General features: G+C 28.8%; 2 protein-coding genes across 2 annotated transcripts; one reads left to right on the top strand and one right to left on the bottom strand.

Annotated features, from left to right (window-relative positions):
- Nucleotides 1-520: 520 nt before the first annotated feature.
- On the bottom strand, nt 521-4,015 carry LOC113380250 (poly(A)-specific ribonuclease PARN-like). The gene is given in 10 exon segments (XM_026619609.1): nt 521-666; nt 731-817; nt 880-1,107; nt 2,524-2,642; nt 2,705-2,830; nt 2,887-3,053; nt 3,140-3,254; nt 3,345-3,471; nt 3,474-3,845; nt 3,925-4,015. Coding segments are annotated over 10 exon segments (1,506 nt in total). The 5' UTR covers nt 3,944-4,015.
- Nucleotides 4,016-4,832: 817 nt separating this feature from the next.
- On the top strand, nt 4,833-12,206 carry LOC113380249 (type II inositol 1,4,5-trisphosphate 5-phosphatase-like). Its single transcript, XM_026619608.1, is given in 14 exon segments — nt 4,833-4,842; nt 4,885-4,928; nt 4,994-5,165; nt 5,233-5,352; nt 5,731-5,911; nt 6,883-7,056; nt 7,154-7,322; nt 9,079-9,248; nt 9,317-9,538; nt 9,608-9,743; nt 11,554-11,643; nt 11,702-11,888; nt 11,951-12,061; nt 12,064-12,206. Coding segments are annotated over 14 exon segments (1,929 nt in total).
- The last annotated feature ends 822 nt before the right edge of the window (nt 12,207-13,028 follow it).

A 13,028-nucleotide genomic window follows, 5' to 3' on the forward strand; every position in this document is an offset into this window, starting at 1 on the left:
TTCGAGTGAAAAAATAAAAATCTAAAAATAACATGATTTTTCCTAGTACATTTACACACAATCAGTTGAAATATTTCCCGCTTAGTGAACAAAATTAGTAAAAATTAACCCATGATAACCGAAAAATTGTCATACTTTTACCATGGCCTCAGGTTGCACTTAAAATCTCATACTCATAAAAAAATCCATAAAAATTAAATTACATTAAAATTACGAAATAACAACAACGTATAAATAAATAAAATCTCATATAAAAATAAAACATTCAAGAAAACGGTACAATATCACATTGAAACACAATAAAAACAACGAATAAAAAAATTGGTAAAAATACGAACTCTGATGGTAAAACGCCTCTTTTGTCCACTTTGCACAAAAACTTCATCCTTCGATGACAAATGACTGCCTACTTTCAAATCCACTTTGTGATTCTGGAAAATAAAGAAAAATTAGACTAAACACCGACAAGGTATTTATTTAATTTTTTACCTTTGGTGTGTATTTAAATCCGGTCCTTGATTTATCCTCTGTACTGATAATACGATTGCACTTTATAATTTGTTGAAGTTTTTTGGAAAATGCTTTTGAAGCTGCAGAAGCATTTTCTTTTCCTGTGCAAAGCTACAAAAGCTGTTCCATCTGTCAGCCAAAATACTTGGACAGTCCCTATAAAAAAATTGAAAAAGTTGTAGACATTTTTAGCTGATTGAGGATATAATTAAATTTTTACCGTATGCACTGAAGAGTTGAGAAACATCTGTAGTTTTCCATTCTTTGGGAAAAGTCACATGGAACACATGATTTCGTGATGGAACAACTAGAATAAATAAAAACATATAAATGGAATATATTGGTAATTATTAATTTTTTTTTTATTACCGTCTTTGCCGTTTAATTTCATATACGGAATGTCGTGTAATCGCATCAAGTGTATAGCATTTATAAACGGTGATATAACTTCTAAATCAAAACTCCAATTTTCATCTTCAGTATTTTTTAAATAATTAACCATACTCAAAAAACATTTGCCAGTGATGAAAGCATCATAGGCAGCCTCGTGCTCTTTGCTCTCGTTATCTTTGTAACCGAACTCTTTGTTATCCTGTTCTGTGAAAAATATAATAATTATTAATTAAAGTAATGAAAACTAGTTGGTTTGGTATTTAGCCTTGAGGCAAGTTACATGAACTTCCCGATATATTTAAATATCGACTTAATCAATAAAAAATTAATTTATGAGTCATTAAAAGTATTCCGAGTGGATTTATTACACATAATTGAAAACGAACGAACACTTTGACTCGGAGTATTTTCTAAAAGCAAATTTTCAAAAATCAATAATTTTTATAATTGAACCAGTTTTCAGGACTTTAATGATTTGTTATGTTCAAGACCAAGTACTCTATCATTATACCAAGTAAATAGTCTAATTTTAATTTTAACAAATATCAAAAGAGCTACTCATTTTCTCAAACTTTGATGAATTTTTAAAATCAAATTATTTGTCGTAAGGCCGTATTATTTCAGTAAGTTCTATAAGACCATGGTATATAACGCTAAAAAAAATTCCATAAAAATCGGCTTAAATTTTTTTTTCAACAGTTAATTACAAGAAAACGGTTCGGTAGATTTTCACCTAAAATTAATCAGTATCATTTCCAACTAATATCTTTCGAACAGTTTTTGATTTTTTAAAATCGGTTCGGTAGGATGAGCTTAAATGTGTACGAAAAGTTTAACACTTTTTTTCAAATTACAAAGAAGCGGCTTGGCAGATCGTCGCACAAAACTGACAATCGATAGTCTTCACCGAAATACTTCAAATGGCTTTTAAATTCCTGAATTCGGTTCAGGCGCTTTTGAGAAAACGTCGATCAAAAGTCTAATTTTGACAAATGTCAAAAAAACGATACAATTTTTGCAAACTTTGACGAATTTGTAAAGCTAAACGAGTTGTTGTAGGGCCGTAATAATTTAGTATGACCTAGAAAACTATGGTATCTACCGTCAAAAAAAAAATCATAAAAATCGTCGAAATTTTTTTTTTAAAAACGTTATTACAAGAAAACGGCTCGGCCGATCTTTACCAAAAACTAATCAGCACGATTCCCAACCAATATCTATCGAATGGTTTTTGAATTTTCAGAATCGATTCAGAATTGCGGGCTAAAACGTGGACTAAAAATTTTTCACTTTTCTGCAATTTACAAAGAAACGGCCCGGCCGATCGCCGCACAAAACTCAGAGACGATAGTCCTCATCGAGATACATCGAATGGCTTTTAAATTTTTAAAATCGGTCCAGCCGTTTTGAAGAAAACGTCGATTTACGGCAAAAAATCTGTTCACACAACACACACACACACACACCTACTTTTTCCAAATTTGTTCTCATTCGATTCAGAATGGCTTGAAACGTCGAGAAAACATAAAATTAGCGAATCGGATTTTTTGATGAAAACATAAACTTCTCTCCGGGAAGTTAATAAATTAATAAAATTGGTTTGGAGTATTGTATACTTGCCTATTGTAGGAATTTTAAAAGGCTCCTCTGAACAAGTCGCTAACAAGTGCCCCAAAACACTTGAGTTGATTTTATCTTTGAATACTGGTGCGTTTGATAAAACTTTTGTATCAACTATTCTAAAATATAATTTGCATAATTAATAATATATAATTTGCTATAAATAAAATTTTTATGTTACCTTGGGAACAAATCATGTACCAAATCTTTAAAATCTTGATAATCTTCAGGAAGAGGTCCAAAAAATTGTTTTATCATATGCATGATGTCCAGAAGCATATTGTGACCAACTATTAGTTTCCCTAAAAATATATAAACTATAGATTTGAAATTTTATATTTACTGAAATATTATACATACACTTTGGAAAGATATTGAATCAACCGACTTAACCCAACGCTTTCTTTTAATTCACGTTCCTCACGTTCTTTTCGTTGGGCTTCTTTTTCAGCTAATTGTTCTGGTGTTAAAGCCTTTTGTACTACGAGAACTACATTATGGTTTTCTAATGTTCGTGTTTCTAAAAATAACTGAAATAGGAAAAAATGTATTAAATAATACAGTATACATATATATATATATATATATATATATATACATAGGAATGTTTTATTACCTTATTTTTAAATCTTGCTTCAAGCTCTTGATACAGCAATCGTCTCAAAAATGAATTACATCGATCAAGTATTAATTCATTTTCTTCAGACTCCAAAAATTCTTCAACATTTTTACTGAAATCACAGAAAAAGATATTAATTATATTAATTTCAATAAATAAATTCCAATTATCAATTATTACTTTCAATTATCAATTATTATACCTGATTTTGTCCACAAATTCTTTATCAATATCAGGTACAGATATATGATTCTGTTCATTCAAATTCCCTTCCTCCCGCAACTTATTTTTCTCCTCCATTTGCTCATAAAGATAAGACTCCTCATCCTTGTCAAATAAGGAATACCATATCTAAACAGTTTGTTAAAATCAAAACCTTGTTCCGCAAGAAAGATCATTGAAGAGGTCTGGCTTAAAAAACTATAATTAGCAGCCTGTCGTCCGTGAGGTTTTGGAAAAGCATATGAGTTATAACATTTGTTTCGATAAGACTTGGTATCATCGTCGTATGTAAATATAGATAGTCCTAGTTGGATTAGTAAGTGGTCTTTTGAACCGGTTCTGAATTTTGTATAGTACTCGGTTAATGTATCAAAAGGTGTCAATTCTCTATAGGATGTGACGCCTGTGAATTCGCCATCAATTGATATAAAAGTAGCTTTGTCGATATCGTTTTGGATACTCGGAAGTAATTGTTCGAAATCTAAAATAAATATAAAAATTTAAGTTATACAAAATTTTGTAGGTTATGTTTGGTTTGTAAAATTGAGTTTTGAACTTACTTTCACGAGTTACGTCCATGTTGCACAATTATGTATAAAGTTTGATTATAAATCACATTAATTGCTGATATATAAAGTAATTATAGTAAAATATATAAAAATTAAATATTTAAATGCCGGGTGACAGTTATGTCCAAAGTTGACAGCAAACAAAACTTGTTTGCACCAACTTCAAGCCATTAATAAAATATAATAATATTAAATAATATATAATAAATTATGTATTATAGTTTTAGATTCCACATAAACTAATAATATATAAGTGTTTTGTTGTTAGTATAGTTTTAAATTTCGGGAAGTATTTGTTCAATATCTGAAATAAAAATTTTGTAGGTTATGTTGTGTTTGCAAATATATGTGTTGAATTAATTTTATATATTTATATATAGAAATATATTTATATACATAATATATTTAACGCTAATAATAATGTGCATAAACTACGTTTGTATAAAGTATTTAGAGTATAAATAAATAAAAAGTGAATATTTAAATGTTAATGACAGTTTGCCACAAGTTGACAGTTGACATTTGACAGTTCTCAAAACTTGTGCCCTGAAAACTGTGTTTGAAGTTTAAACTATTTTTACGTAATTTAATTAAGTCTTATTTTGTTATACATATATTTATTCTCTTAAAATTCTGTATAAGTCTCAAATTAGATCCGGAGCACCTCTTTACAAATTCCACCTTTGGTTCTTTGTGTTTAATTTGACATCTGTCACTTCAAGGCAATTCAAATCAGACTTATGTGTGAATTTTGCTTCTTATTAAATAAAAAAACGTGATATTTGTTATCAATGAATAAAAAACTCACAAATATCGTCTATACATTCAGATAATTATAAAAAACTGCACTATGCATGTATAATTTAAGTGTCAAACGCGACTGTAAAATAATGTTCAAAATGTTTGCTTGTGATTATTAATTATAATATGAATGACTCTTGTGCAATCAAGTTAATAGTTCAAGAAAATTCACAGCCGGCGAAGTAGTTGTCAATGTATCCTTATAAAATGTAATATACTACCTCAAATGTGTTATATTGTACTTAATTCTTACACTCAGATTTTAGAAACCCTGTCCCAAGCAAGTCCTTATCAAATCCTAAGTCTAGTCACCTACAAAGGCTCCAGTGCATGTTTTTCTTTCCTAAGTCTTCGCAGTCCCCCGTTGTCCTTTTCTGACCTAACCTTACAGACAGCAGTACCCATCGACAAACAACTCGAATGCAAAATTGGTATTTGTTATATTATTGTGAGTCACCTAGGTATGATTAAGTTCTCAAGAATGTTTTGATATTGTAGATGACCATCCAGATGGGACGGTGATATTAAACATTGTATCAAAGTATCAAATTACAGCACATGTGAAATCTGATACCGATACTGGGCAATTTGTTTCTGAAATATACAGAGCTCAAGAAGGTAAACAAAGGATTAATCAGAGATAAAAATGATGTCACAGAATTTTTTAGTCACATTTATCCCGATCATTTATTGTTTGTGCATCAAGCTATTAACACAAATAGTATTTCTTATAATTAATCATTAAAGCAACCACTATCCCTACTTAAACAATTTAAGATGCTAATTAGTTGCGTAAACAATTCCAAACAGTTTTTAGTTTACTCAATACTAATTAAGACACACATTATATTATGTATATGTGTATAAAAAATCTATTGGAATTTTTTACAGAAAGTTTTTACATAAGAGCAAAATAAAACCATAAACTTTATTTAAAACTATAATTTTTTAAATAGTGTTTTTAATTCAATGTGTATTATTATTATTATTGTTTAGGTTTTCGTGCCAGTGACAATTTTGAATGGCTGAAAAGTTATAGTGAGTCCCCAGAGAGCCCTGATTTGGCAGTTTTTCGACATCAAATCGTCAGGGGGGCTGATTTTATAGCACGAGACATGGCTGCTAAATATCATATGCAGATGAAGGAGAAGGAGTACACTTATAAACAACCTTATACGTAAGAAATGAAAATATAATAAATATTTTATATAGTAAATATCAGATTATGTGTGTATCTTGTTATGCTTTTTTATTTCGGACTTGCTTTGAGGCTTAATTAGAACTGATTTTCGACATTGCGTTGTTTTGAGTTCAATTTAAAAAGAAATTGCCATATTTTGTAATATATATTTTTTATTATATATTTTTATTATATATTTTAAATTTTGTTACATATTACATATTTTTAAATGAGATAAAACTGATTAAGGAAATGCTAGTTGTGTAGTTAACATTTATCTAATTAAAGTTGCAATTTTCTAATAAAATATAATATAAATAGTTCCACAAATATTAGACTTTTTTTTATCAACAGCTTTTTTTATTTTAATTTTGTTTCTCTTAACTTAATATCGATTTTTTTTATATATTTTTTTTTACCAACATTTTCCCATAATCTCATTGGTTAATAATCTGTTCCATAATAACAACGATTTTCACAATGGACGTCTATTGGTCGTAGCTACAAAAAATTAACCAATAGAACTGCTGCCTCGTTACAATCGATTTGATTGGATAATAAAAGTTACAAAAATGCATGATATAAATTTTTGAACCGTATTTCAATTCTACAGTAATTTTAATATAAAACAATTATAGATACAAATTTATGATATTATTTAAAATTGTAGATAATTTATTTATCTACAAGTTAGCTGAAAAATACTTAAGATAAAATTTCTTTCTAGTTTATAAGTTCTAAAAAACCCTTTCTATATTAATAAGATATATATTATATCCAAAAGCGTGCTATAAGAATACACTTTGTAAAAAGAAAATTGAACAAATTAAACATTTGAAGAGCAAAAGTAATATAAAATTTTCTCACTTAAACACAAAGTACAAAAGAACGTATTCAGTTATTTATTTATTAATTTATTTAAAGCCCATTCAATTGGTTTATAAATTATATTTTTTTTATATTATCAGAATATTTGTGGGTACATGGAATGTAAACGGTCAACCACCACCCCCAGTTTCACTATCACCCTGGTTAGCAAGCGATGTGGAGCCCCCTGATGTTTACGTGGTTGGTTTTCAGGAACTAGATTTATCTAAAGAAGCCTTTCTATTCAACGATACCCCCAGAGAAGAAGAATGGAGGTATTATATTTATATATATATATATATATATATATATATATATATATATATATATATATATATATATATATTATTACAATGTCTTTTACTATTTCAGTGCAGCTGTAATGCGATCTCTACATCCTGGTGCAGTTTATGTGAGACTTAAAGTTGTACGGCTGGTAGGAATTATGCTGATATTAGCCGTTCAGGAAAAACATAAACAGCATGTACTTTTAGAAGAAATATTTGTGGATACTGTTGGCACTGGAATTATGGGTAAAATGGTAATTGAATAACAAAGAGCAAAAAATTGTGTGTAGAAGACCTGTTAGTTTTGTAGAAATTAAATAGAATGTTTTCAGGCACGTTACAATATTTTTATATAATCTATAACATTTTTAGTAATTTTAGACAAATTTCTGCAATTATAGACAATATTTTTTAATTTTACCCAATCTTCTATAATTTTAGACAACTTTCTGCAATTTTAGACAGACAATTTCAAAGTTTGACGATTTTTTTCATCATGTTTTTGTTCCAAAAATTGAAAATCGTTATATGCAGTTATATAGAAAATTTTATAAGCTTTTAATCCATATAAATAAACTATATGTATTTTGACAAGTTTTTGCACGTTTTAAACAAAAACCCCAACTAGCTGTAAGTGGAATTCTGTCTTAAGGCAATTAGGGCATCGTGCCTTAAGGAAAATTGCTGGAACTTCCCGTACCAAAAATTATTATTTTTTTAAAAACGATTAACATTTTTGAAGAAAATTTACTTCGAAAAAATAAGATTTTTGACGAACAATTAGACAAAAAATTACTTTTTTTTTTTTTTTTTTTTTAAAAAAAAAAATGTTTTTTTTATTTTGACATATTTTGAAAGATCTAAACTTTTTTTTCAAAGCAATCGTACTGCTTTAACTGCATAAAGACGAAATATCAAACCGCGTAAGCGCCGCGTCGCTGTCTAACGCGTAAACATTGGTACGGAACCCATAGGAATGTAAACCAAATTTATACTTATTGTTAAAATCTCTATAAAATATCTAATAATTTGATGTGCATATGTCTAATGATCATTTTTGACCGCCAAATGGCATTTTTTTTACTTTTTTTATTAGATCTCCGAAACCGCTAGACCTGCCTTTATGAAAATTTGATCGGTTTTTTCACCTTGTTAATACAAGTAAAATGTTTTTTGAATTATTAAAATCGGACGCTCCGTTCTCTTAAAAACTGAGTTACCGTTTTCGCCACTTTTTGCTCCGTATCTTCGGAACGGATAGACCTGACTTCGCCAAAAACTAATCAGCACGTCTCCTTGTCAATACGAATCGAATGTTTTTTGAATTATTCAAATCGGTTGATCGGTGTTCCCGAAATCGTCGACGAAAATTTGTATCCGCACATACATACACACACGCACACACACACATACACACACACACACATACACACACACACACATACATCCATTTTTTCTAAAGTATGCCAAAATATTCAGAAACCTTTGAAACGTCGAGAAATGCAAAAAATTTTCATTTTCGATTTTTTTGCGATTACTATAACTTGCCCTACGGGAAGTTAAAAACGTACAAACATTTCGTTCGCCAAGTTATACGATTTTTTTCGTCGTATTTTTGTTCCAAAGTTAAAAATTAGTAAATGCATTTGTGTAGAGAATTTTCTAAGCTTTTCATTTATATAATACAATATATATGTATTTTAACAAGTTTTTGCGTTTTAAACAAAACTCCAAAAGCGTACAACATTTCGTTCGCCTAGTTATACGATTTTAAAGTTTGACGATTTTTTTCGTCGTATTTTTGTTCCAAAAGTTAAAAATTAGTAAATGCATTTGTGTAGAGAATTTTATAAGCTTTTCATCCTTATAAAATAAAATTTATGTATTCTAACAAATTTTTGCATAACATTCTCAGACAATGTTTGAAATACATCCACTCACTTTGCCTCTTTCAATTCCCAATGGACCCTCTAGAAGTTTTACTTCAAATATTTTTTTTAAATTTTTTAGGGCAACAAAGGAGGAGTAGGTCTACACGTAGAATTGCACAGAACCACTTTATGTTTTGTCAATAGCCACTTGGCAGCTCATCTTGAGGAATACGAGAGACGAAACCAAGACTACAAGGATATTTGCAGTCGTATGAGGTTCAATCAAAATATCACCCTGGACCAACACGAGTAAGATAATAAAATATTTTTCATTACAACCAAGTAGTTATTTATAAATTTTTATGTCTATTCAACAGTCAAGTCTATTGGCTAGGAGATTTGAACTATCGTATCACTGATTTGGATCCTGATCATGTAAAAATCTTATTAGAAGCAGAAGACTATTCAACTTTATTAGAAGCTGATCAATTACGCGTCCAGCATTCTAATAAAAATGTTTTTAATGGCTATGAAGAGGGCCAGATTACCTTTAAACCTACTTATAAGTATGATCCGGGGACTGATCAATGGGATTCTAGGTAAATGAGAATTTGGGATAAGTGATTTGTGGACTTGAATAGTAATTATTTTTCTGGGTTTTTTATTAGTGAGAAAAATAGGGCTCCAGCCTGGTGTGATCGTATTTTATGGAGGGGCAATGATATTAAACAAATTGCTTATAGAAGTCACCCGCAGTTGAGATGTAGTGATCACAAGCCTGTCAGTGCACTATTTGAATCACAAGTAAGAATTGTAATATATAAATATATTGAAAATTGGTAAATGCAGTTGTGTATAGAATTATATAAGTTTTTTATCAATATAAAATAAAATTTGTGTTGCTTAACAAGTTTTGCACATTTTAAATAAAAACCCCAAAAGCGTACAAACATTTCGTTCGTAAAATTATACGATTTTAAAGTTTGACGATTTTTTTCGTCATAAAAAGTTGAAAATTGGTAAATGCAGTTAAGTAGAGAATTTTATAAGCATTTCATATGTATAAAATAAAATATACGTATTTTAACAAGTTTTTGCAAATTTCAAAAACCTCAAAAGCGTACAAACAATTCGTTATCCAAGTTATGCAATGTTAAAGTTTGACGATTTTTTTCGTCATGTTTTTGTTCCAAAAGTTGAAAAATCATAAATGCAGTTGTGTTGAGAATTTTATAAGCTTTTTATCTATATAAAATAAAATATATGTATTCTAACAAGTTTTTACAAATTATATATAAGAATTGTAAAAAAATGAAACATAAAGATCTCAACTTTTATTGATCAAGACACAAATTAGAAAGTTTATGCAACTGGCCTTAAGGCAAAATGCCACTTACACCTAGCTATTCATTATTTTCGTATGTAAATTCACTAAATTTATTGTCAAATATATTTGTGTTTTTTTTTGAATTAATAATTCATTTAATATATATGTATAACATTATCTTCTATATATATAAAAATAAGTCGGGTTTCCTTTCTGACGAAATAACTCCAGAACGCACGAACCGATTTCAAACAATTTTGCATTCATTGGAAAGGTCTCGGGTTCCGCAAGGTTTATTGCTAAGAAAATTAGTTGTGCATGGCATCGTGCCTTAATGCAAGCTGCTGGAACTTCACGCACTGTAATTAAAAATTCAAGTAATGACATTAGTGAGAATTATCAGAATTATGCTTGGTTAAGTCAATGAGCAATTTTTTCCGTAAAGAATAATGATGTACACACACTGAATTTCACCATTCAATCAAAAATTGCTGGCGATTTGGTGACATACCAATGATTCCGACTGGTCTTCCGTTTGACTTCAAACGATTGCAATTTCCAGTTCGCCTTGCGTTCGCAATAACAAGTCGCTTAGTGTTTGCGGGATAAATTTCAAATAGATTATTTAGAAAATCATTGTTTTTAACATGGGCAGTTATACGTTGCCTGTTCACGAGTTGGAAAACTATCCGCTTTGTTTGTGTTAACATCAGACCAAAAAAAAAAAATGTGGTTTATCAAAGAGCACTTCATTGAAACGGATAATTTGAGGATTCACTTTCATTTACTTAGAGAAGTTCAACTAAAAAACACAACATTTTTGTAATCGAAATAAATTCATTACTGTTGTATAATAAAATCAAATTTTTCCTATTCAAATATAAAACAAACAAAAAATTTCTTCATCTTTCTCACGAAACCATCTGGTGGCGAAACGGAGTTTGTCGGGTTCGCTAGTATATGTATAAAATTATTTGCTAATACAATTTATAACATTTATTTCACATCATTTATATTATTTAAAACTTTTAAACTAATTGTGCAAAACTAATAGTATATTTATTTATTTTATTTTATTGCTGAATTAGTAGAAAACTGTTTAAAAATTAATATTTACTAATAGTATAAGGCTCTGTCTAGAACAACTCTCTATACTTATAAATGATGAAATATTTTTGGTTATAATTTTTGCTTACGAAGTCAAACTATTATAAAATATTATTTTTTATAATAAAATAGAATAAAATATAAAATGCCACTTACATCTAGTTCTTTACCACTTTTCAGATGGTTGTAGTTGATGAAGCAAAATATAGAAAAACACACGAAGACGTTATGAAGCAATTGGATAAATTAGAAAATGAATTTTTGCCTCAGGTAATTTAATTTAAACATATTTTGTTTAAACAAATAAATTCTAAATTTAATTTTTCAGGCAACTGTAGATAGAACAGAAATAGATTTCGGTGACTTATACTTCATGGAGCCTCGTTGTCAAGAATTAACAATAGCAAATGTAGGACAAGTGAATGTTAGATTTGAATTTATTAAAAAATTAGACGATACTAGTTTTTGTAAAGAATGGCTACATGTAGACCCATATACATATACAATTAAACCAGGTAAAAAAAATTATTATCATTTTTGTTATATAAATCAATTAAATCTTAATTTTGTTCCTCAGGTGATAAATGTGATGTACGTCTGACTGTGATGGTTGATAAAAGGAGCGCTTGTAAATTAAATTGTGGCCAGGATAAACTTTATGATATATTAGTTTTGCATTTGCAAAAGGGTAAGATATATTTATAACGATAGCAGGGAATTATCAAAGGAGTTGTTTTGGGACTTCTATAGAAGCTTTGGTGCAGGTCAATGTTCCTGTACGGGAACTAACACCTAGTAATCTTATCGAATTGGTAAGGGAAAATGATAAATGATTTTAAATATATATATATATATATATATATATATATATTTTAAAAAATTGCATCAAAGTCTTGAAGGAATAATTAGTAGAGATGATTTAATAAATGAAATAGATGTAATTTTTTCCTAAAATATTTTTTCCTGTCGCCTCATTGGTTACTAATCTGTTTCCTAATACACAACGACTTTCCCTAATGGCGTAAAGTGAGTGCCTATTGGTCGCACCTGTAACAGATTAACCAATGGGATTGCATCGTCATTAAAAACGTTGTGATTGGATGAAAAAAGCTACAATAAAACATTTTTAAACTGTTTTTCAAGTTCTACAGTAATTTTGATATAAAACAAATGCATATACAAAACTTAGCTGTAAGTGGAATTCTGTCTTAAGGTAATTAAGGCATCGTGCCTTAAGGCAAATTGCTGGAACTTTCCGTACCAAAAATTATTAATTTTTTAAAAACAATTAACATTTTTGAAAAAAATGTACTTTGAAAAAAATAAGATTTTTGAGAAACTATATATATGGACAAAAAATTACTTTTTTTTTGAAAAAAAATTTTTTAAAAAAAAAATTTTTTTAATTTTTTTTTTTTTTGAAAAAAAAATTTTTTCCTTTATTTTGATATATTGAGGAAGATCTGAACTTTTTTTTTCAAAGCAATCGTACTGATTTAACTGCATAGGGACAAAATATAAAGCGCGTAAGCGCCGCGTCGCTGTCTAACGCATAAGCATTGGTACGGAACCCATAGGAATGTTAACAAAATGTATACTTATTGTTAAAATCTCTATAAAATATCTGATAATTTGATGTGCATATGTCTAATGAT

This window comes from Ctenocephalides felis, unplaced genomic scaffold (genome assembly GCF_003426905.1).
Source record: "Ctenocephalides felis isolate EL2017-DRISC unplaced genomic scaffold, ASM342690v1 CF-g0.4_SCAFFOLD_01965, whole genome shotgun sequence".
Taxonomy (NCBI): domain Eukaryota; kingdom Metazoa; phylum Arthropoda; class Insecta; order Siphonaptera; family Pulicidae; genus Ctenocephalides; species Ctenocephalides felis.